Below are 25894 nucleotides of genomic sequence, written 5' to 3' on the forward strand. Positions count from 1 at the left end.
GCGGAGCACAGGCTCCGGACACGCAGGCTCAGTGGCCATGGCTCACGGGCCCAGCCGCTCCGCGGCACATGGGATCTTCCCAGACCGGGGCACGAACCCGTGTCCCCTGCATTGGCAGGCGGACTCTCAACCACTGCGCCACCAGGGAAGAGAGAGGCTATTTTTTTACCCAAATTTAGAACCTGGTAACATGAATGCTATGAGGCACAGGGACTCAGGGTCTCACAGGTATTGCTAGTGGGAGTACGGATTGCCATCACCTATGGGAAAGCAACCTAGCAGCACTGATTCAAATGTAAAATCCTTTGTCTCAGCACGTGAACCTAGGAACGAAAGTATTAACTCTTTTGGTTATCTTACACAGGGATACCTTCACATGTCACTAGTTCATTCATTCAACACGTTTTACACTCAGTGCTCAGTGTGGTTGGGTTCTGGTGATATAAGAGTGAATCAGGGCTTCCCTGGTGGCGCGGTGGTTAAGAGTCCGCCTGCCAATGCACGGGTTTGAGCATCCCACATGCTGTGGAGCAACTAAGCCCGAGCGCCACAACTATTGAGCCTGCGAGCCACAACTACTGAGCCCGTGTGCCACAACTACTGAAGCCTGCGCGCCTAGAGCCTGTGCTCCACAACAAGAGAAGCCACCGCAGTGAGAAGCCTGCGCACTGCAACAAAGACCCAATGCACCCAAAAATAAAAAAATAAATTAAAAAAAAGGAAAAAAGAGTGAATCAGACAAAAACGCTCTGCCCTCACAGATCCTACGTCCCACGGTCAAGTACACGTTGAAAGGACGTGCATGCTGCCATTTGAATGGCTAAGAAATATTCGGGCCCCTCTCTGCCGGGGCTGGGTGACACATTAGCTGAACTGTGGCGTGTCATTCAGTGTCAAAAAGATGGAGATGAGCGAGCAAGTACTGACGTGGAGGGCGGCCTACAACATCTCGTTAGGGAGACATGGCAAGTTACAGGGTCACAGACGGAGAATCAGCTCAGCGATGGAGAAAGAAAGCACAGAGACTCTGGAAGGAGTTACACCAAACACCAGACTCTTAACAGGGGCTAACTGGGCATCCCACCTGTGGTTTAACAGGTATAGGGCACACGGAAGATGGTTTACATTTAAAATGCCAATAAGGTATAAAAATAACAACTGCGTGGCACTAATAGGTGATGGACGGACAAGCCCACGGTGGTCTCAGGTCCCGCCTCCCCGCAAGGGTTTCCTCCTGGTGGAGCCCGTGAGGGGCGAGTCACCCCCACCCATCTCCCCCGCAGGAGCGTGCCCCTTGCTTGGGGAAAGGTCCTCTTCCAAAGGCCCCCGGAAGTTGGTTATTTGGGACTTGGGGAACATTCCCTACAGAGGCTTCATGGTGATGGTGTTTGGGTCCTGGGAGATCACAGAACAGCCTGTTCAGAGTCCACGCGGTTTGAAGTATGGCTCCACCTGTACAGCAGGTGAGACACCGGCTGGGGCGGGGCTTGGCCAAGGGGACACTAGCTGCCTCTGTCCTCACTGATGGCGAGCAGGGCGGGTCCGCCCTCCCCGGCCCTCCCAGCAGCCGTCAGCCTCGCCCGCTTGCAGGTTTCCAGGAGCCACCGCTCAGCGAAGGGGGGACCCTCCCTGAAGCCCACCGCGTGTGTGGGGCTCACTTTGAACCAGGGGCGTATCCAGAGCACGTGTCGGCGTTTCCGGGGGGGGGCCAGGGCTGCGGCGATGGGCTGAGGGGCGCGGACAGCCAAGACGAGGTGGGCGTCACCTCTCCTCTCTCCTCCTCCCTCAGCCCCATGAGCAGCACTGATGCTGGGGCAGTGGGTGGAGAGACGGGATCCCGGGCCCGAGGGGCGCAGGAAGGGGCCGTCCCTTCCCCTCTTCTTCTCCTCTCTCCCTCCCGTGCGGCCACAAGGACTGTCTTCCCCTGCTCCCCACGAGCCCACGCTGGCCGGGAGGTGACAGTGACGGCACAGAGGAGGTGCCGGAGGCGTGGATGGGGAGAGACAGAGCCGCGTGTCCCGAAACGCCCCCCGCTCCCCGTGTCAGAGGCGCTGACCACAGCTGGATCCCCAAGATTACCCTTGGCCCCTGGTTCCTTAATCCTCTTGACTCGACAGCAGGAATGTCCTCAGTAGCAGTTATGCCGCTTCCACGACTGAATGAACTCCTGCCTCGGCCTAAATTGACTCGCAGCTTCATCATTTTTTCCTCAGCAACGGAACTGAGATAAACCACTTTCCATTCGCCTTGAACTTGTATTTGTCTTTTTCCAAAATGCGTCTTTTCAAACACGTTTACTGGGAGCTGCGCCGGCATCCAGGAAGCGTTTCTCCCCAGCTGAGGGATGGGCACACACACCATCCTTGTAAGTGCCCAGCCATTTCATCTGGCGGACAGCTTCGTGTATCACAACTTGGCTAAAACCGGAAACACAGGAGCCGTCCTGCCCTCCCCTCTCTCCACATGCCCCATTTTTCCTCCTACTACTTAAGGGCCTGTTTCTCTCCTTCAACAAGGATCTTGAAGCAGCAGAGGCAGAAACGGAAGGGTGGTCAAGAAGCAACATGCTGGTCAGCGGGGCACCATGGGATCCACAATGTCCCCTTGTCCAGAAAGGAGCGCACTGGGACCAGACGCTCGGTCCCGCCGAGCGTGATATGAACAAAGCTGGGATGTGTCTACTTGTGTTCGTTAGTCTTTAGGAATGGGGATTAGCAATCCATCACCTTTCTTATCAGCTCCAAAAGAGAGAGGAAGCTACTCAGCCCATTGCTAGATTAGAGCCTCTCTGACTTAGGTAAATAGGTACCAGGTTATTTAAAATGCGGGTCTGAACATTCTCTGATCATTAAGGGAAGAAGCATTTTGAAGGAAGACTCAGAAGGTCATGAGATCTGGTTTGAAATGAGCCGAAAAGTTTAGTATAAGAGATGGGAAAACTGGGACCCCGACTTCTGATCGGTAACCAGGTGATCACAGTCAAGAGCCCTTGTAATTTGGAGAAGAGGCTGTGAAAAGCGGCCCCTGCGAGTGTGAACTGGGCAGCAAGCAGGCAAGGTGGACGAGCTGGCGCCTGCAGGAGAGCCTCTCCCGGGAGGCGGTTCCTGAATCCGAGTCTGGGGGCAGGGTACAGGTGTTGACAAGGCTGGACCGAAGGGCTGCAGGGTCTTCAGTGGTGGAGGAAGCTGGAGGGACACGACCCGACTTGACCGTCTTCTGGGAGGAAACAAAATGTATCCAGCACTTTCCGAGAAGGGGAAACCCTGCGTCTGGTAGAGGTGACCTTCTGGTCCCTGGCAGGCTGAGCACCCACCTGGGGGTCAAGAGTAGTTTCTTAGCTTTTGCCCACTTTACACCAGTGGTTCTCACCCTCGCTGCACATTGGAATCACCCGGTGAGCTTTAAAAAAAAATCCCTCAAAAATCCACATTTCCTGGGTTCTAGTGGGGCTCTGGTCACCAGAGCCTTTTTGATGATCCCTGGTGGTTTGAACCTGCAGGCAGGGCTGACGGTCACTGGTTTGGTTGGACTAGGTTATACCACGCATGTTTAGAGGGTGCGGGACCCCCGACGGCAGCTGGAACCGTGGGACTGGAGAATTAGAAGCAAACAGAACAGATTGGAGGCCTCACTGGGGCTCACGCATGACCCGGGAGGGGGAGGTGAGCAGATGGGAAGGGAATCTTGGGGAACGCCGCCTTTCAGGGGCAGAGAGTGGGAAGCAGACACAGACGGGGGGAAGATGATGGAGGCAGCTGGTAAAAAGGAGAAGTCCATGATCTCACGTGCAGGGAGCAGACAGAGACAGGGGAGGGGATGCCCAGTGCTGGGAACAGTGATTAAGGAGGTCCCAGCCAACAGCATCACCACCTGGGAACCTGCAGAAATGCCAGTTCTGGGGCCCCGAGGGGGTGAGGAGAGGGAGGGAGGGGGCTCTGCTTCAGCCAGTCCCCCGGGGTGTGCGTGAGGCTGGTGGCCTGGGGGACACCGGGCAGCTCTGCGACGAGAAAGCAGTGGGGACCGCATACACCGGTTCTCAGCCTCGCCAACACTGACATTTGGGCAGGTGAGTCTGGGGTGGAACCAGTCCTGGGCACTGCGGGATGTAGAGCTGCAGCCCTGGTCTCCGCCCGCTGGATGCCACAGACCCCATGCCCTGGCGTGGCAGCCAAAATGCTCCAGACTTCGCCAAGGGTCTCCTGGGGAACAAAACTGCCCCCCGTCGAGAAGGGCTGGCACAGAATAAAGAGCCTAAGGACATATGATGAGGTGACAGAACAGTCGACAAACTACAAACTGCTTTCAATTAATTCGGGAAAAAGGCAGTTTTGCCCCATCAGACACCGGCTTGCGCGGACAGGGCACTTCCCCCTGATGACATCGTTGTATCTTGTGGACGTCAGGGGTGACAGGTCACTCGTGACTTTCCTCATGAATACAGATCTGGGTCAGGCTGGACCTTATGCCACAATTTACGACAGTCTTCCCGGAGCCTCTGGGGATTCAATTAGCATCGCTCCTTCCGGGGAGCCCGGAGCTGATAATCAGAGCGTAATCAGAGCCAGAATGCGTGGGGGCAGAAGCTGCTGATGACGAAATTAAAAATTCAGGAGATTGATGGATGCAGTGGAGGGGGAGGGGAGACCGGGCGGAGGGCCCAGATGCTCGGGGAAGGACAGTGCTGGCCGCTCACCACGGAGCTCGGAGGACATTGGAGCCTGTTCAAATGTTCTAGGACTTTGTACGCGCCAAGGGTTTGTTACTTGCCGGGCTTTCTGCACCAAAGCCTGGCAGCCTTTGCGAGGTCTTGAGCCCTTGCCTGGGGCCAGACATCCTGCACCCAGGCCGGCGTGGATGGCTGACAGGTGGCTTCGGGGGACAGAGGAAGAAGGGCGCTCAGGTGTGCACACACCTTTGGTCGGGGGAACCTTTTGGGCCCCTACAGCGGAGGTCCCAGGGACCCCATCATGGGAGCCCAAATATTCCCACGCTGCCATCAGGGGGCCAGGGCCCTCCAGTGGCCGGGAACTTTGAGGGTCTGCCTGGGCATGCTCTCTCCTGCGGCTGGAGCAGCTGGCCTGGTTCAGTCGGGGGGGCACACCCTGATGGCCGGATTGACACGTGTCCCTCGCAGGGGGATGCAGTGAGGGCAGGCGTAACAGGGGTCCCGAGAGGCACCCCGCTCCCAATCACGCTCCTGCTTCTGGCCTAGCAGGGCATGTGGGCTGGATTCTGCCTGGCCCTACTGCAAATACAAAGTGTGGACTACCGGGGACCTCGCCAGCCGCTGGGCAGAGGGGCGGGCGTGGACGGGAGAGGCTCTGCTTGGAGTCCCTCCCTCCGGCCACATGCAGCCGGGCTGTTTTACAGATGTTCACAGGTGTGTTTACTGCCCAAGCCTTTTCCTCTCTAGGTCTCTCCTGGTTTCACTCCTCTGGCCCCCAGGTTTCCCACCCCCCAACCTCCCCCGTCTTGGGCAGAGTAGCCGGTGGACAGTGCTTGACAACACCGGGACTTGACCCAGGGGGCCGACGCCCAGCGCTGCCCAGGGAATCTGGTCAGGGAATCTCCTGCCCGGATGGACTGGGGGCAGCTCTGCTACTGCCACTCAGTGCCTCAGTTTCCCCATCTGTAAATGCCCCCTCAGAGGGCTCTTGTGGCCTCGGAAAGGTCACGCTTAGACCTGCTACTTTCTTGGAAAGTGACAAGTTCTGCAAAGGAACCAGCGGCCTCCTTCCCAGACCCTCCCATCTTTGGTTTAAATTCAGATTTTCCTGCAGCAGTAAATTTATACAACAACCATGGAGACCCTGTCGTGCATGCAGAGAGCTGTCAGACACACCACGAGAAGGAGCTGACGTAGCCCACCAGCCGCTTACCGTTCCGAATTGGCAGGCATGGTGGGGTCGATGGAGACCATGGCGTCATCTGTGGTCAGGAGGGAGATGGTCGTGTTCCTGGAAGACAGGAGAAGCCAGTGTCTTCACCCCGCTGTTGTCCCCCGGGTGCACACTTGAATCTGGGCCTCCCATGAGGTAGGAGCCCGGGTAGCAGGCCCGTCCTGCCCAAGGGGCCATGAGGAGTCGGCCTCAGGACGCTGGCCCTCAGCTTGTAAACAAAGTCACGGGCTGTGTGCGTACTTCTAAATACTCAGTAGATGTGTAAGCAATTTAAAATGGGAATTGGAGAAAGTGTAATTTGTTGAGTTGGGAGATTAAATGGTGTCAAAGTAGAAATGAACATTTGTATCAACCAGTGATGAATTCAGGGTTTGCCTTTCTACTTCATTTCCTGTGGGAGTCCATCTAAATGGGCAGAAAGCTCTCCTACCAAACAGTTTTAAGTGGATAAATGGAATCTTCCTCCAACTTCTCATCTGTGGGGTCTTTCACGCGAGGTGTTGCCTTAACCACATGACTTAACTCTCTGGTCTTCAGCCGTGTATCAAAATCTGTGCAATGGGGGTGACACCTAAAACCCAGGTTGTTCTAAAGAACAACATTTATTTATTTCTGAGCACATTGCTTAATAAAAGATGCCCCAAACTGTGGGCTATTTCTTGCTGCTACAAACCGCTACTTGCTGTAACTTCAGGTGTGTAGTCTCATCCTTGACTCTCCTTTTTCTCACCTGACTCTGAACGGCTCCTGCTGTCCTCCTCTCTCACCCTCCTTGACCTGGGTCACAACTTCAGTTAACTGCAGGCCAAGCTGCCCCTCATCACTTTCTATAGTTGGGAAGTTAGGACAGAAAACCCACTGGCTGGAACAAACTGTTGATTTGGGGAAAATAACTCTTCTGGAGTCCTTATGGTTCTATAAGGTAGATTTCTGGTCTTTTCAACTTATTTCTGACATCAGTCTTTTCCTAAACCTTGATCTGTGATGAGCCCCTCTCTCCCCCTTGCTGGGTCATTTGGGGCTGGGGGACCAAAGTCTAAACACTACCACCGTCCTTTACCCTTTCTCCCAATGCAAAGGAATAAATGAAAGAGAAAAAGAAACTCTTAAGACAGTAGTTTCTGCCTAATTCCGCCCAAAGGTTCCTTCTGCGTAGCACAGCGGTGGCTGAAGAAACCTCCAGGGACTCATCCACTGATTCGAAAGGTCCCGAGTGCAAGGTGCAAGGTGAGCCCACGGGCCCTACCACACCTCTTGTCCCCTAGACTCGGCCACTCGCTCTCCCAGGTACCTGTCCCTCCAGGTGAATTTAAAGGCGTCCCTCTGGCGGGGGCAATTCCGGGTCACTCACCGAGGCAGGCCGGTGGCGATGCAGAACAGGTCCATAATGTCACTGGAGTTGCAATACTTGCTGAAGACCACCTGCAAAACAGAAGCAGAAGGCCGTGAGGGTTCAGGCGGGAGCAGGGCAGCTGGTTTCCGTGGTGACGTCAGATTCCAGAGCTTTCTCTGTGGTCCTGACCTGCAGGTTAATTTTACAAAGAAAAAACAAAATAACTGTGGGCACTGGAATGTTCCATGCACGTCTCTTCACTGAGTCGATTTATACAGGTTGAGAAAAACTTCACTCTTCTGTTCGCTGAAAAGAGTTGTGAAAAACAACGCTATCACCCACGTAAGGACACCTGCGGTGACATGCTGCCTCGTGCCCCGCACCATCAACAACCTCAGCTTAATGATATCACATCGCAGGGGGTCTCCAAAGACCTCCGGGGCCATTATGCAAAAGAAATTTAAGATCATTAGCTTAAAAACAAAAGATTGCCTTTTAGGATTTGGGGGCTGAGGTGCAGGACCAAATCCAAGAGGGAATCACCCTGAGAAAGGGTCTGATTGGAACCGTCGGTCTGCATAGTGAACAAATTTCACCAGAGGCAATTTTACACATGGCCTGGGTGTCCAGTCCCTGCTGGACAGGAGAGAAACACACCAGTCACATCGGCATCTTTTGTCCGAGGGGCCCTGATTGTGAATCTGGGCTCTGGAACCCCTCCCTGGGAGAGGGGACTTCACATACAGAGAGGGGGGCTGCTCTCCAAGGCTGGACAGTGCGCATAGGACAGTCCACGCCAAGGCTCCTGTAACAGAGGTTTTCTGTCAACATTCTCCCTGGCTAATTGCTTAAGGCCCCTCCTGCTCACCAGGAGTCCGCGGGCGTGGGGCGAGCCAAGCTGAGGAGAGCAGGTATTTTTCAGTGCGCAGAGCGCTATTGTTTTAGCCAGATCAGTTTGCATCTTTTTTTACTGGAAACAGTAAAACAGAGTTAAGCAGATGTTTTTCCCCGCAAACGTAGCTGGTCCCTGACTACCACGGCCTCCTCTGTGCTACTGGCCTGCGTACGCTGAGACTCAGGCAGCACCACTGTCCGGGCTGCCCGCTTGCCCCCCGAGGTGGTATTCGCACCCTTGCTGACAGGGCCTTTGCTCGGCACTGTCCACCCGGCGGCCACCAGCCTGGCTCAGAGCTGGTCCCGCCTGGACCCCTGCAGCAGCCCCTGCACTGGCCCTGCTGGGTCTCAGCCCAGCACCCACCCTTGGTTTCTAGAACTCAAACCTGGTTGTACCACTTTTCCGTGCAGACGCCTCTGCTGCCCTGCACGCCCACCGGAGAAGGTCCACCTCCTCGCTGGGCACCTGAGGTTCTGGGGTGCGTCCCTCGAGGCTGTGCCCTCGCCAAGCTCCCGCCCACGGGTGCCCCTCCCTCGCCCTCTGCTCTGGGTCCCCCCTTCCCAGAGACCGTCCTCCGCTCTCCCTCCTCTCAGCCCTCGGGACTCGGGGCCAGCTTCTCCGCACGGCCCCCCGACCCCACCGCCAGAGGAGTTTTGCGCCTTCGGCCCCCTGCGTTTTCACGACAGCGCGTCCCAGCGCCCCCAGCACAGGCCTTAGCTCACGCCTCGGCCTTTGCAGCTGTGCCCAAGACGGGTGAGGTGCGGGGTCCTGGCCGTTCGCCCACTGACACGGGGCCATTTCTGACTTTCCCACTCAAGCCTTTGTGAAGGTCGTGTCCACCTGGTGCGGGCTGACTGCGTGGGTTTACCCCAGACCCCAGTCAAAGGCGAGGGTGGGCCGAGGCAGAGGACAAGACGGCTCCGTCCGTGAACATTCGATTTGCGCGGAGATCCCGGCACAGGGCGGGGGGGCTGGCAGGCCGGATGCTGGTCGTGAGCTGAGCGTGACCCCAGCAAGTTAGCGCCGACAAGGCCCTCCCCAGGGAGGGAGGAGGGAAGAAAGACCAGGAGCTTGGAATATCCTGGGGGCCTCGACAAGAGGGGAGTCTGCCCAACTTCATAAGCACTGCAGATGCAATCTGGAGGAGCGAGTCTTTCGTGATAGCTTCCTGGGCTCGGGATAGCAAATAATAAAAGCTTTAAAAAGTCCAGTTATGAAGCAGCACAACAAACCCAGAAGGGCCCACAGGGCTCCTTGACACTCTCGCTGCCCCTTTGTAACCTACCCCGCCCAACCTCGTGAGAGAGGCCAGCCTTCTTCTGGGTCCGGAAGAGTCTTGGAGATTATTTTTGACGGGTGGCAGGGGGGCCGGGGGGATGGAAGGAAATCAGAAGTAAGCAGAAGAGATTGCATCGGGTGTCTTCCATTACAGTGGGGAACCATGCTGTGTCCATCTGTAAATTCATTTCAACATTCCTCTACCGTAGAGAAATGCAGCGTTCTTTGACTGCACTTCCGAACTGGTTGTAACACTTTGCTGTTTCCCTTGTTCAGCTAACAAGTTAGTTTGACGTGTGGCCCTTTCACATCTGTGCGAGTCAGGCTTTTGCCTTATTTAGGTAGTTAGTTAACGAGCCTTGAGCGGGGCCAACGCAGGTGAGAGGCTGGGGTGAACATCACGTGAACCCTGACGTCGGAAGTGCTTGGACAGCCTAGTTCTTGGCCGGGTGTCAGGAGGAGCTCCCGGCCTAGATGGGTTGTTCCTGGTGTGGGAAACCAGCCCCTGCAGCACAAAGGCTTGGTCGGCCTGGGAAGAAGCCCTCCCCCGCCCCCGTCACCAGGCAGCCTGGTCAGGAGGGTACAAGGCTTTCTGTTCCCATGCTGAATCGTTCTGCAAATTCCTTAGCCTCTATCCAGAAATAAACAGCGGGGGGAAACAGCACGGGGAAATGAAATTTAAACGTGAAAAGTGGAGGCAGCGTGATGAACAGAGAAATAAGGGTGGAGGCAGCGTGATGAACAGAGAAATAAGGGTCTTACGTTGCCCCGGGCTGCGGCTCATCAGTGAAGCACGGCAGGTCACCCCACACCCTTTCTGTGGCTTGGTTGGCAGCGCCGCGATGTTAAAACAGGACGAGAGAAAACAAGGGGAGCCCAGAGGCCTCTCTTCTGCTGGGTACTGGGCCTCCCTCATAGTCAGCTGGGACCTGTGAACGTCAGAGGGAACTTCGGCATCTGGAACCTTCCTGCTGCCTGCAGAGCCGGGTAACAAATACTCGTGGAAACCAGCCGCCCGCCAAGCTGTGTTCTGAGGGGTCCCCAGAGGAAGCAGCACAGAGCTGGACGAAGCTCCCCGGGGCCCAGCCAGCGAGGGGCCAGGGGGTCAGGATCACAGCCCAGGCCGCCCTCTGTCCAGCACACACGTGACCCAAACAGCTCTGACTCGCAGGCTCTGCACGGCGTGTAGTATCTGTATTCACCCCCCGCCCACCCAGCGATGGTGTCCTGGCAAGAGCAGGGGGGCCTGCGCTCCCGTCGGTTATTCTTCTATCCATCGGTTCCCTCCCAGTGCCCTGCCCACCCCTCCAACATCGTGGGCAAGACCGCCACCACCCTGGAGCCTCAGTTTGCCTTTCTGTGAATGAGGTCCATCACGCCAGCTGCACCTGCCTCTCAGGGCTGAGATGGGCAACACGTGAGGGAACCCTCAGGACGCTGAGCCCTCAGGATGCTGCCGCTCTGACACAAAATTCAGCTCCGTACCAGCTCTGCTGCCTGTGAAACTCCAGGTCCCCAGTGGCTCTGAAATCCTGACTGTGGATGGAAGTCTCCAGGGCTCTTCAAGTTGCCAAACGCACCCAAAGTGACTTGTGGCCCTCCTTTGTCTGGCACCCAGTTTTATTTCCGTAGGACCTCAAATGTACGACTGCAGGATTTCCAGAGCGAGAAGAAAGGACATGTAACCCAGCTCCTCCGTTTCCACTGTTTCTCGGTAGGTGGGGATGGATCCCGGGGTGGGAGCTCCAGGCCGCGAGCTCTCAGCAGGACGGTGCTGGGGCTTTGTGGGGAGCGACCGACAGTCAGTGCAGACAAGGAAGAGAGGTGAGCGTCCCGGGGCACACACGGGTTGACCGGGCTTTCTGGTCAGTGCATGGTTGGGACTGGCCTTGGCCCAGCCCAGTTGGGCAGCCCGGGAAACGGGCCCAGGGCTCTGGTCAGGGCTGTGCTCTCCCAGGGGGGTTGCTGGGTGGGGACCTTTCTGAAGACATCCTGCAGGCCTGTCCTTACAGGTGGGGACTTGGGAGCGAGACCCAGGGGACTGCCGTGGCCCAGCCACAGCCCTCAAAGCACAGGGCGCCTCCCTAGAGCCCTGGCTGGGCAGCCCTGGCACCTGGGGACCCTGCCCCTGCCCGCAGCCTGACCTACAACTGTCGGGCCAGCACACAATCTCCTTTCCTCGTGAGAACTTCCCTAAGCGATCCGGAGCTGGTGGCAATTGGGGTGAGTCACAGGGTCACGGGGAGTCTGACCTGGGCTGACCACACCAGGCCACCCACGAGATCACTAAGGAGGTGCGGCCCCCGGAGAAGGCGGGGAGGGAGGCCGGATCACAGTGGGCAGAGGGGAGGGGCGAGGGCAGGAGAGCCCAGTGTCTTGAGTTGCCATATACGCACGGTTCTGTTTCTTGGTACCAAAGCACCTCCATCAACATTCTTAGAACCCAGGGCTGGTAACCGTGGAGCAGATGGTCAGAGCACGGCCAACTCGCGTCCAGGGGTTAAAGAGACAGGACAGCACTTTCTAAAGGCCTGGGGGTGACTTGTCCATTCTGAGTCCAGAGGCCTCTTCCCGGGACGGGATTCTATTGTGTTTTCCTCTCCCCCCTGGACCCCCCATTCAGAGGCTCATGGAGGGGAGAATGCAGGAAGCAGCCCCTGAGTTCCCGTGTTCCAGCCACACGCTGCTGTTTGCATGTCGAAAAGCAGGAGGATGGATGGTCTCCGGGCCGCCAGGCAGCTCAGATAATCGATCAGCGAGTTTCCCGTTATGAGGTCAGGAGGATGGAGATTTGATCATCGCCCAGCCGGGGCTCCTGGAGGGCACTCTCTGGTCTTCTGTAAACCAACCCAGCATGAAGGGGTTTCCACGTTCCTCAGGAGAGATTCCAGGACCTTCCACTGGGAAACGCAGCTTCGTGTTTCAGCATGAGGACAGCGTGCGGGGAGCGGCCGAGATGTTCTGGATTGGAAACCAATCCCGATGGGCTGTACCCTGGACGGGAGACAGGACACAGGCAATCCAGCAACGACGGGGGCGGGACTGGGGCCCCAGGCTTCAGCGAGACCCGCAGAAGCCCTGAGATGTTCATCCACGGATGGGGGCAGCCCCGCCCCTGCTGGACCTTTCCCGGGAGGGTCGTCCACCTCCTGTGAGGGCCCTGCATCCGGCTGCCCCACCTTCGGCCCTGGAAGCTTCCAGGTTCCTTCCAGTCTGCCTCTCCCTTCAGGCTGTGCTCTGGCTCCCCTGCCGTGTTTTCGTGAACCTAAAAGGTGCAGAATTAAGCCCGATGTGTCCCATTCTCCAGTTTGGAGGGGCTGGTTCAGCAAGATACGTCTGGTGACCAGTCCGTCAGTTCAGCAGCGGACTCCACCACGGGGAGGCTGCCCGGACCATGACACACACAGTTTCACCAGCTCAGGCTCCGTCCCCCTTGCTCCTGGCTCCACTCCCAGCCCCCGTCCATGTGTCCACAACTGTGGCACGCGGCTGACCAGCACCTGCTTCCATGTCTGCCCCACGATGGTCGTGGCTGCCATGCTGGTGGGTTTTCAGACCTGGAGGCCGAGTCCCGCTCTATCCGTGGGCCCAGCGCCTGGGGCTGCTGGCCCGGGTGGGTGCCCAGGTGGCGCAAAGATGCTGTATTCCATCTTTGCCAGATATTAGCTCTGAGTTTTGCAGCATGCATTTGAGGATTATGACCCCTGACGCACACGACTTAAAAACCACGTACGAATTCACGCAGGTGAAGCTTCTTAAAAGAAATTTCAAAACACGCTGGTGTTGATGTCCATCACCTGCTGTCCTCTGCCTTCCTGCCTCCCCGCTTTAAGGTGGTGGATGGGGCAGGAGTCGTGGGGGGCTGGCCGCTGGTGCCGGGCCTCCGTGGTCCAGGCACAGGATAAGCCTGGCTGCTGGAAGAGGGTGGAGGTGGGGGAGGGCCACCCTGGGGGCGGTGCTCAGGCACGAGAAAGATTTCGAGTAGAGCATCCTTTCATTTGGGCTCCACAGGTGAAAGCAACTTGTCACTGTCCCTGCCCCACTTACGCTGGTCATTCAGCGCAAACGTGGTCGGCAGTGGCCGCTGAGCACACAATTTCCTCTGCTGAGTAAGGGGGAGCCCGCCCAGGAGGGGCAGTGATAACAGAGCAGAGATAACCAGAAAGCAGAGACAGCACCGTGCCCCCGTCCCCGGACCCCACACTTCTAAGCACCCTGGGGGCTGGGATGAGCACGCTTTGTGCCTGTGCTCCGAGAGGGGAACCTGAGTTTGGTTTCCTACTTCTATCCGAGGCACTTCCTTGCAGCTGCTGAGAACATTTCTTGCTGGGTTTGTCAATTTTTGGTTTGGACTGGCATGGAGTCAGTGACCACTGGAAGCTGTGGGTTCCTCACTCAGACATCTGTGGCTCTATATTGCGAAATGCTTCCAGTCCTGGACGAATAAGGTAACCAAACGGCAATTCAGGTTTGGGTTGAGAAAGACAAAACCCACCACTATCACAAAAGAAAAGTTCAGTTTGTGGATGTTGGAAGGGGACCAGGGACCAGGCAGGGAGGGGGACGGTCAGAGGCCTCCTGAGACTGCAGTGTGTCCCCGGGAATTTTCTCTGCCGGGCCGGCTACAATCTTTTTCACCAGGGAGACAGCTCACGAAGCTCGTAAACCAGGATGGTATTAGTTCCCTTTCAAAATCCTTCAAAGCTACATCCATGTCAGGTAACTTGTGCTTTCGGGGTTGGCTGCTGCAAAACATGCAATTACGTTCGTCTTGCTGTTACGCTCGCACCGCATGTGAAATTTTTTATTCGACTGCGTTAGCAACAATTTTCACGGAGTGTCTTTGAACTTGGAGTAATGAATCTCGAGTAAAATTTTCCTCATTGTAATTCTTCTGCAGTTTTCCCCCGAAGTGATTGTAAATGGCTACAGCTGAAGATGAGAGCTGGGGTGCGTAGACACCAGGATGCCGAGGTCCTGAAGCAGGCAGGGAAGAAAGACACTTCTCCTTTCCCAGCAAGTTGTCCTTCCTGAGGGCACGTGGCGAGCTCTGTTCCTCCACGCGGCACCCGGCTCCGGTTCCCTCCTCTGTTAATGAGAACTCGACGCCTCTCCCAGCGACGTTCACTCTGGTCCCTCCTCGCTCCATCCACGTCGACTATTGCTCTCAGCCCCCCAGCATCTTAAACCCCAGCACTGACACTTCATCATACTTGTATTTACTTGATGACGATGAATTCTACGCGTTACATGGCATCAGAAATCTCCACCCAACCAAACTAGGGTACTGACTTCTAAAAATAGCCACATTGGCCTCCAAGAAATGGAAGGCAAACCACCACATTGGCAAGAACGAAAAAGTGATGGAGAGCCCAAATCTGGAAGCAACCCAGATGCCCTTTAACAGGTGAATGTTAAACAAACTCTGGTCCGTCCACACTGTTCATGAATTACTGATCTACACAACTGAGATGGGTTCCAAGGGATTTATGCTGCATGAATAAAAGCCAACCCCAAGAGGTTACATGCTGTATGATTCCACTTATATGACATTCCTGAAATGATAAAATTATAGAGATGGAGAACAGTGTTACATGCTGTGTGATTCCACTTACATGACATTCCTGAAACGACAAGATTATAGAGATGGAGAACAGTGTTAGGGATGGAGGTGGGGGGTAGGAGGGTGGGGCTCCGGGTGGAGGATGGAGGTAGGCGTGGTCACAAAAGGGCTGGGACTGTCCTCTACTGTGACTGTGGTGGTGGATAAGAGACCCTTCATATGTGATTGAATCGTACAGAACTCAACACACACACTCAGATGAGCACAACAAAACAGGGAAAGTCTGCATAAGGCGGGGGACTGTCTCACGGTTACATCCTGGCAGTGACCCTGTACCGTGATTTTGCAAGATGTTACACTGGGGGAAACGGGGTGAAGGGTACACAGATCATTTTGCAGTATTGCTCACAACTGCACGCTAATCTCCCATTGTCCCCAAGAGCTTATCTGAATAAAGTGAAGGCACCAACTCTGGCTGGGAGTGGGGAGAGGGATGCCCTTCCAGGAATGTGTGTTCAGACAGCCCTGCTGGGAAACAGTGTGGCCATATGTGTGCCCTTTGACCTGGAATCCCATTTCCAGGAAGCGCTCTTAAGAAAATAACAGCAGGGCTTCCCTGGTGGCGCAGTGGTTGAGAATCTGCCTGCCAATGCAGGGGACACGGGTTCGAGCCCTGGTCTGGGAAGATCTCACATTGCTGCGGAGCAACTGGCCCAGTGAGCTACAACTACTGAGCCTGCGCGTCTGGAGCCTGTGCTCCGCAAAAAGAGAGGCCGCGACAGTGAGAGGCCCGCACACCGCGATGAAGAGCGGCCCCAGCTTGCCACAACTAGAGAAAGCCCTCGCACAGAAACGAAGACCCAACACAGCCAAAAATAAATAAATAAATTAAAAAAAAAGAAAATAACAGCAAACTTAATAAAGAGAGCATTTATTAAGTGCCAGGCAGTGTTCTAGTCGCCTCCCAGGCTTAGGACCAAACCACTGCCCTGCATGGCCCCTTTGCAAGCAAAGAGCTAGTGGGGCTGTTCCTTGTGTGTTAGTTATTGCAGAGAAATGGAATTAAGGTGAATATCTCAAAGCAATGAAATGATTACATCTTAGTAAGTCTCAACGATGGAACATTATATAGCATTAAAATCATGTTTTTGAACACTGCCAATGTAATGCTGAGTGACAATGATCAAAATAAAAAAATATGTAAAAGAAAGCGATTCTCCCTCCCTCTGTCTCTCTGAAAAGAAAACGGCAGCAGGAGAGGTCCCGAAATGTTCGCACTGTCTGGAGGAATAATGGGTTCTTTTCTTTTCTTTTTTACGCTGCTCTGTATTTTTCCAATATTCTACGATGAATACGCAGGGCTTTTATAACCAAGAGAAAAGTTACCTAGATCTAGAAGCTGAGGTTAATAACTGATAACAGAACTGGCTGTGAATCTCTCTTCCTAACAGCGGGCTGCGCTGCATTTGCATAAGAGTCTTAGGAGGGGAAAAAAAGGTCTTTACCATTTTTATTTGGAACGAATACTCTTTGGCTTTAAGCCAAGCGGATGAGAAAATTAAATGACAAGTTAACCAGAGGACAAAAATCAGAATTTCAATAGCATTTGGCTAGGAGTAGAGGGAGCTGGTGCGGAGCCGAAGGCGACAGAGAGGCAGGGACCCTTGGATGGGAAGCGAAGGGCAAGCTGGGTGCCTCCCGGGACAGACAAGAAAGCAGGTCCCACGGGTCTGTGCCAGCTGCAGGGACACAGCTGACTCGGGGCTGGAGGGATTGGCCGTGGCCCCCAGGGGACCCGAGGCCGTGCAGACAGAAGGGGCCACAGAGAAGCCTCCTCCCCAATCCCGCCGCCCCACCCACCTGAGACTCGCGGCCCATGCGCCGGAACTTCCCGTTAAAGGATTTCTACGGCTTCAGAGCCCAACCTGACGTGCCTCACATCATGCATCTTCCAGACTCACCCAAGTGAGGTTTTCAGTGATGAGGATGCGTGTGCGGTCCTCCTAGGGGGCTGCAGTGAGCCTGGGCAGAAACCCCAAGGGGTCCAGACCAACAAGTGGGGTGAGACCGGCCTGGGCGCGGGAGCCACGCCCCAGACATGGGAAGGTGGGGTCTGGTTGACCAGCACTGCCCTGGAGCAGGGGCAGGGTCAGGTGGTGGAGCCCTGCCGGCACTGGTCTCAGCTTTCCTTACGTAAGCTCCTTTAGACACTAATTATAAAGCAAGTACTCAGCTGTAATAACATAAATATCAATGCATCTGAGGAGGGACACGTCATCTTTGGGGGCGGTACCCACGAGGCTGCCCCTGTCTGCTGTCCTGAGACCCGAGTGTCTTGTACATGCCTCCTGGCCGGCGAGTTGCAGTTCGAGCCTCTCCACGGCCTCAGGATCGTGCAGGTCAGGGCCCTCCTCAGGCAGCGTTCTGGGGGCCAGTAAAACGAGCTGAGGGTAACTGATGCTGAGGCCAACGCAAGCCTGCGGCTGCCATTCCGAACCCTAATTCCAAACGCGGTGCTCACACGGGGACCCGCTCTGTTCCCAGTAATTCTCCGGTGGGTGCCGTAGGTCTGAACTTACAGAATAAATGGGCACTAATACATGGTACTTAACTGTTTATCCAAGCTTTATGTAGTAGGACTGTAGGTAAAATTTTTTGAGAAAGAAAACAGTTCAGTTGCTAAAGTTATGCAATCACTGCACTAATTCTTTGGCCATCCGGGCAGCAGGGGTGTCTGGCAGCGAGGACAGTCAGTGAGTGACTGCCCTTAGCGGGCTACGTCTGACCGGGTGGGTGCTGGGTTGGCTGGAGCCCACGCGTCTCCTGCTGTCTCACATCCCAGGATTGCCCTCGGCTGGTGCCAGAGTCACACACTGCTCCAGGCACGTGCAGGGCAGAGGGGTGGGAAGGGAGGGGTCAGGGAAGTGAGTTCACTTCCAGTCCCTCTTCCTATCAGCTTGACCCAGGGCAAGTTTCTTCACCTTTTTGAGACTCTGATTCTTCATCTGCAGAGTGAGGGTTATCATACCCCAGAGAAGGTTTCATCATGACATACAGAGGGCCTGGTACATAGTAAGTGCTCAGTTAAGTGGCAGCTGTGATTACAGGGAGGGCCCCTTGAAACTTATGGATGTCTTCCCTAGAGACAGAGCGGCTCCTCCTTGACCCCTCCAAGGCCATTTCACAAGCGAGAGACGCTGAGGACACACAGCCTTAACCTCAGCACGTTGGCATCTCTGGGTGGTTCATATGTCGGGACATGGGGATACCTTAACTTGGGGAGGCCACCACAAAGCAGGCCCTGATGTGCTAACTGACCTCCCTGTGTTACCAACCACACCCAACCACACCCAAAATGCAGTGAAGACCAGGACCGTGTCAATACGAGTGTGTATTAGTCAACAGGGTCACCACATAGGATTCAAAAGACTCTGACAGGTTAAATGATCGATTTGCCCTCACTGTGGTGAGTGTCAGTTTTCTTCTGGGAAACACGGAGGACAGTCTTTGGAAGGTGAGGTCCTTGCGGGCAGGACCCTGTTCAGTTCCTCTGTGTTCCATCTGTGAGCACAGGGCCTGTCCACCTGCTCACGGGACACTGGAGCCCAAGTGTCCTCCTGTGTGAACGGGCTGAGGATGAATTTTGCATCTGCTGGTTTTAGGTTATACCACTAAGGCTGCCAATTCCACCGCCACCTCCACCATCGCCTCTAGTGTCACCACCATGACTACCAGCACCACCACCACCACCACTGTCACCACCACCATCACCTCCACCATCACCATCACCACTGTCACCTCCACTGTCACCACCACCATCACCTCTACAATCACCATCACCACCACCACCACCTAGTGAGGTTGAACTCGCGTTTGGGCCAGAACCTGAGCCACGCAGCTTACACCCTATGACCCTGGGTCCTTGGAAGGACCTCATAAGCTGGGGGTATCCTCCGCTTCACAGAGGAGGACTCTGAGTCACAGAGAGAGAACCTGGCCTGGCCGGGTCCCCGTGGTCCTGGATACAAACTCGACCCGCCTAGCTCCAAGCCCAGAGCTGCGTGCAGTGCCTGGAATCAGGCTTTTAATGGTGGTCCACCTGGGAAGCAGAGGTAATCTCCTGGCCTCTTTGCCACTGTCACGCTCCTATAACACTGGGCGTGTTCTCTGTCGCCTTGCTCTCAGACGACTGATGTTTCTGATCGCACACTTGGAGTGAATATTGATTTGGACCCACACTTGGAAGAAAATAAACCAATCCAAATTCTTTTTCCTTTGTCTATCAGACCATGATTCATTTTTAAAATTTTTTTATTTTTTTTTTGCTGTACGCGGGCCTCTCACTGTTGTGGCCTCTCCCGCTGCGGAGCACAGGCTCGGGACGCGCAGGCTCAGCGGCCATGGCTCACAGGCCCAGCCGCTCCACGGCACGTGGGATCCTCCCGGACCTGGGGCACGAACCGGCGTCCCCTGCATCGGCAGGCGGACTCTCAACCACTGCGCCACCAGGGAAGCCCCATGATTCATTTCTAAATAGCTTTTATAAACTGTTAAGCTTGTATAGGGCTTTGTCTACCCTCAAAGAGTATTTCAGTCTGGCCCCCAGTTCTCGTGCTCCAGGTCCACGAGTGAGAATTCACCAGAGCTGTCAGGACAGCCAAACGCCAACTCAGTGGGGATTCTCCAACTCCACTATCTTTGGGGGAGTTAAAAGCTGAATCTCTATTGCCTTTTCAGCACCTGAGAAGTACAAGTGTTTAATATATAAAACAAACAAGCTAAAAAGAGACCAAGACCCAAACCCACATTTTATTGTTTTTTACTATCAAGAAATACATTTTCACCAAAGGAAAGATTGTAGGCTATCTCCCCATCCATCCATCCATCCATGTATACCTGCAATTCATCTGCAATTCTTCTCTAATTATAAATTATATATATAAATGTGAACATATTGTTCATTCTGTCCTGCCCCTTGTTTCCAGAACATGTAACAATAATGTCATATTCAGAATGGATCACCGTTACCCACCAGGCAAGCAATCACGGCTTCTTTGTCTGCTAAGATAAAATTTGAATTAGACCTTATGTCTCTTTCCAATTTAAGAGATATTTTGCTGGTCGTGTCATGTGAAAAGACTATAAAATAATAACGGGAGAGACCTTCAAGATGGCGGAAGAGTAAGATGCGGAGATCGCCTTCCTCCCCACAGATACACCGGAAATACATCTACATGTGGAACAACTCCTACAGAACACCTGCTGAACACGGGCAGAAGACCTCAGGCCTCCCAAAAGGCAAGAAACCCCCCACGTACCTGGGTAGGGCAAAAGAAAAAAGAATAAACAGAGACAAAAGAATAGGGACGGGACCTGCACCAGTGGGAGGGAGCCGTGGAGGAGGAAAGGTTTCCACACACTAGGAAGCCCCTTCGCGGGCGGAGACTGGGTGGCGGAGGGGGAAGCTTCGGAGCCGCGGAGGAGAGCACAGCAACAGGGGTGCGGAGGGCAAAGCGGAGAGATTCCCGCACAGAGGATCGGTGCTGACCGGCACTCACCAGCCCGAGAGGCTTGTCTGCTCACCCGCCGGGGCGGGCGGGGCTGGGAGCTGAGGCTCGGGCTTCAGTCGGAGCGCAGGGAGAGGACTGGGGTTGGCGGCGTGAGCACAGCCTGCAGGGGGTTAGTGCGCCACGGCTAGCCGGGAGGGAGTCCCGGGAAAAGTCTGCGCCTGTTGAAGAGGCAAGAGACTTTTTCTTGCCTCTTTGTTTCCTGGTGCGCGAGGAGAGGGGATTCAGAGCGTTGCCTGAAGGAGCTGCAGAGACGGGCGCGAGCCGCGGCTAAAAGCGCGGACCCCAGAGATGGGCATGAGACGCTAAGGCTGCTGCCGCCACCAAGAAGCCTGTGTGCGAGCACAGGTCACTCTCCACACCCCCCTTCCGGGGAGCCTGTGCAGCCCGCCACTGCCAGGGTCCCGGGATCCAGGAACAACTTCCCCGGAAGAACACACGGCGCGCCTCACGCTGGTGCAACGTCACGCAGGCCTCTGCCGCCGCAGGCCCGCCCCACATCCCTCCCTCCCCCCGACCTGAGTGAGCCAGAGCCCCCCGAATCAGCTGCTCCTTTAACCCCGTCCTGTCTGAGCAAGGAACAGACGCCCTCCGGAGACCTACACGCAGAGGCGGGGCCCCATCCAAAGCTAAGCCCCAGGAGCTGTGAGAACAAAGAAGAGAAGGGAAATCTCTCCCAGCAGCCTCAGAAGCAGCGGATTAAAGCTCCACAATCAACTTGATGTACCTGCGTCTGCAGAATACCTGAATAAAGGAATCAGCCCAAATTGAGGCGGTGACATTGGGAGCAATGATATATATATTTTTTTCCTTTTTCCCTTTTTGTGTGTATGTGTATTCTTCTTTGTGTGATTTTGTCTGTATAGCTTCGCTTTTACCATTTGTCCTAGGGTTCTGTCTGTCCTATGCCAAACAACTTGCAAGACAGGAACACCACCCCACCCATTCGCAGAGAGGCTGCCTAAAATCATAATAAGGTCACAGACACCCCAAAACACACTACCAGCTGCAGCTCTGCCCACTAGAAAGACAAGATCCAGCCTCATCCACAGACACTAGTCCCCTCCACCAGGAAGCCTACACAAGCCACTGAACCAACCTTACCCACTGGGGGCAGACACCAAACACAATGGGAACTACAAACCTGCAGCCTGCCAAAGGAGACCCCAAACACAATAAGTTAAGCAAAATGAGAAGACAGAGAAACACCCAGCAGATGAAGGAACAAGGTAAAAACCCACCAGACCTAACAAATGAAGAGGAAATAGGCAGTCTACCTGAAAAAGAATTCAGAGTAATGATAGTAAAGATGATCCAAAATCTTGGAAATAGAATGGAGAACATACAAGAAATATTTAACAAGGACCTAGAAGAACTAAAGAGCAAACAAACAATGATGAACAACACAATAAATGAAATTAAAAATTCTCCAGAAGGAATCAATAGCAGAATAACTGAGGCAGAAGAACGGATAAGTGACCTGGAAGATAAAATAGTGGAAATAACTACTGCAGAACAGAATAAAGAGAAAAGAATGAAAAGAATTGAGGACAGTCTTAGAGACCTCTGGGACAATGTTAAACACACCAACATCGAATTATAGGGGTCCCAGAAGAAGAAGAGAAAAAGAAAGGGACTGAGAAAATACTTGAAGAGATTATAGTTGAAAACTTCCCTAATATGTGAAAGGAAATAGTTAATCAAGTCCAGGAAGCACAGAGAGTCCCATACAGGATAAATCCAAGGAGAAACACGCCAAGACACATATTAATCAAACTATCAAAAATTAAATACAAAGAAAAAATATTAAAAGCAACAAGGGAAAAACAACAAATAACATACAGAGGAATCCCCATAAGGTTAAGAGCTGATCTTTCACCAGAAACTCTGCAAGCCAGAAGGGAGTGGCAGGACATACTTAACTAAAGTGATAAAAGGGAAAAACCTACAACCAAGATTACTCTACCCAGCAAGAATCTCATTCAGATTCAACAGAGAAATTAAAACCTTTACAGACAAGCAAAAGCTAAGAGAATTCAGCACCACCAAACCAACTTTACAACAAATGCTAAAGGAACTTCTCTAGGCAGGAAACACAAGAGAAGGAAAAGACCTACAATAACAAACCCAAAACAATTAAGAAAGTGGTAATAGGAACATACATATCGATAACTACCTTAAATGTAAATGGATTAAATGCTCCCACGAAAAGACACAGACTGGCTGAATGCATGCAAAAACAAGACCCATATATATGCTGTCTACAAGAGGCCCACTGTAGACCTAGGGACACATACAGCCTGAAAGGGAGGAGATGGAAAAAGATATTCCATGCAAATGGAAATGAAAAGAAAGCTGGAGTAGCAATTCTTATATCAGACAAAATAGACTTTAAATAAAGACTATTACAAGAGACAAAGAAGGACAGTACATAATGATCAAGGGATCAATCCAAGAAGAAGATATAACAATTGTAAATATTTATGCACCTAACATAGGAGCACCTCAATACATAAGGCAAATGCTAACAGCCATAAAAGGGGAAATCAACAGTAACACAATCATAGTAGGGGACTTAACACCCCACTTTCACCAATGGACAGATCATCGAAAATGAAAATAAATAAGGAAACACAAGCTTTAAATGATACATTAAACAAGATGGACTTAATTGATATTTATAGGACATTCTATCCAAAAACAACAGAATACACTTTCTTCTCAAGTGCTCATGGAACATTCTCCAGGATAGATCATATCTTGGGCCACAAATCAAGCCTCAGTAAATTTAAGAAAATTGAAATTGTGTCAAGTATCCTTTCTGACCACAACGCTATGAGACTAGATATCAATTACAGGAAGAAATCTGTAAAAACAAACACATGGAGGCTAAACAGTACACTACTTAATAACCAAGAGATCACTGAAGAAATCAAAGAGGAAATTTAAAAAAATACCTAGAAACAAATGACAATGAAAACACGACGACCCAAAACCTATGGGTTGCAGGAAAAGTAGTTGTATGAGGGAAGTTTATAGCAATACAATCCTACCTCAAGAAACAAGAAACATCTGAAATAAACAACCTAACCTTACAGCTAAAGCAATTAGAGAAAGAAGAACAAAAAACCCCCAAAGTTAGCAGAAGGAAAGAAATCATAAAGTTCAGATCAGAAATAAATGAAAAAGGAAGGAAGGAAACAATAGCAAAGATCAATAAAACTAAAAGCTGGTTCTTTGAGAAGATAAACAAAATTGATAAACCATTAGCCAGACTCATCAAGAAAAAAAGGGAGAAGACTCAAATCAATAGAATTAGAAATGAAAAAGGAGAAGTAACAACTGACACTGTAGAAATACAAAGGATCATGAGAGATTACTACAAGCAACTCTATGCCAATAAAATAGACAACCTGAAAGAAATGGACAAATTCTTAGAAATGCACAACCTTCCGAGACTGAACCAGGAAGAAATAGAAAATATAAACAGACCAATCACAAGCACTATTAAAAATCTTCCAACAAACAAAAGCCCAGGACCAGATGGCTTCACAGGCGAATTCTATCAAACATTTAGAGAAGAGCTAACGCCTATCCTTCTCAAACTCTTCCAAAATATAGCAGAGGGAGGAACACTCCCAAACTCATTCTACGAGGCCACCATCACCCTGATACCAAAACCAGACAACGATGTCACAAAGAAAGAAAACTACAGGCCAATATCACTGATGAACATAGATGCAAAAATCCTCAACAAAATACTAGCAAACAGAATCCAACAGCACATTAAAAGGATCATACACCATGATCAAGTGGGGTTTATTCCAGGAATGCAAGGATTCTTCAATATATGCAAATCAATCCACGTGATACACCGTATTAACAAATTGAAGGAGAAAAACCATATGATCTCAATAGATGCAGAGAAAGCTTTCAACAAAATTCAACACCCATTTACTATAAAAACCCTCCAGAAAGTAGGCATAGAGGGAACTTACTCAACATAATAAAAGCCATATATGACAAACCCACAGCCAACATCGTTCTCAATGGTGAAAAACTGAAACCATGGGCTTCCCTGGTGGCGCAGTGGTTGAGAGTCTGCCCGCCGATGCAGGGACATGGGTTCGTGCCCTGGTCTGGGAGGATCCCACATGCCGTGGAGCGGCTGGGCCCGTGAGCCATGGCCGCTGAGCCTGCGCGTCCGGAGCCTGTGCTCTGCAACGGGAGAGGCCACAACAGTGAGAGGACCGTGTACCGCAAAAAAAATAAATAAATAAAAAATAACTGAAACCATTTCCACTAAGATCAGGAACAACACAAGGATGCCCACTCTCACCACTATTATTCAACATAGTTTTGGAAGTTTTAGCCACAGCAATCAGAGAAGAAAAAGAAATAAAAGGAATCCTAATCAGAAGAGAAGTAAAGCTGTCACTGTTTGCAGATGACATGATACTATACATAGAGAATCCTAAAGATGCCACCAGAAAACTACTAGCGCTAATAAATGAATCTGGTAGAGTAGCAGGATCCAAAATTAATGCGCAGAAATCTCTGGCATTCCTCTACACTAATGATGAAAAATCTGAAAGAGAAATTAAGGCAACACTCCCATTTACCACTGCAACAAAAAGAATAAAATACCTAGGAATAAACCTACCTAAGGAGACAAAAGACCTGTATGCAGAAAACTGTAAGACATGCTAGTACACACATGGTACTGGCACAAAAACAGAAATATAGATCAATGGCACAGGATAGAAAGCCCAGGGATAAACCCATGCACATATGGTCACCTTATTTTTGATAAAGGAGGCAAGAATATACAATGGAGAAAAGACAGCCTCTTCAATAAGTTGTGCTCGGAAAACTGTACAGCTACATGTAAAAGAATGAAATTAGAACACTCCCTTACATCATACACAAAAATAATCTCAAAATGGATTAAAGACTTAAATGTAAGGCCAGACACTATCAAACTCTTCGAGGAAAACATAGGGAGAACGCTCTATGACATAAATCACAGCAAGATCCTTTTTGACCCACCTCCTAGAGAAATGGAAATAAAAATAAAAACAAACAAATGGGACCTAATGAAACTTCAAAGCTTTTGCACAGCAAAGGAAACCATAAACAAGACCAAAAGACAACCCTCAGAATGGGAGAAAATATTTGCAAATGAAGCAACTGACGAAGGATTAATCTCCAAAATTTACAAGCAGCTCATGCAGCCAATATCAAAAAAAAAGAAACCCAAACTAAAAATGGGCAGAAGACCTAAACAGACATTTCTCCAAAGAAGATATACAGGTTGCCAACAAACACATGAAAGGAGGCGCAACATCACTGATCATT

At 52.2% G+C, this 25894-nt stretch overlaps 1 protein-coding gene across 6 annotated transcripts in view; it reads right to left on the reverse strand.

The window, feature by feature from the left end:
* The window catches only part of PDE9A (phosphodiesterase 9A), a 100433-nt gene that overhangs the window by 55156 nt on the left and 19383 nt on the right, over window positions 1–25894 (reverse strand). For all 6 annotated transcript variants that reach the window (XM_027088166.1, XM_027088000.1, XM_027088248.1 and 3 more), the window contains exons 2-3: window positions 7252–7322; window positions 5880–5957 (exon numbers count right to left, since the gene is read on the reverse strand). In XM_027088166.1, the coding sequence (XP_026943967.1) occupies window positions 5880–5957; window positions 7252–7322 (149 nt within the window). The remainder of the gene's footprint in view (window positions 1–5879; window positions 5958–7251; window positions 7323–25894) is intronic.

The sequence above is a fragment of the Aethalodelphis obliquidens genome, unplaced genomic scaffold, assembly GCF_003676395.1.
Source record: "Aethalodelphis obliquidens isolate GAN/ISIS:26980383/991018 unplaced genomic scaffold, ASM367639v1 scaffold1, whole genome shotgun sequence".
In the NCBI taxonomy this organism is placed as follows: domain Eukaryota; kingdom Metazoa; phylum Chordata; class Mammalia; order Artiodactyla; family Delphinidae; genus Aethalodelphis; species Aethalodelphis obliquidens.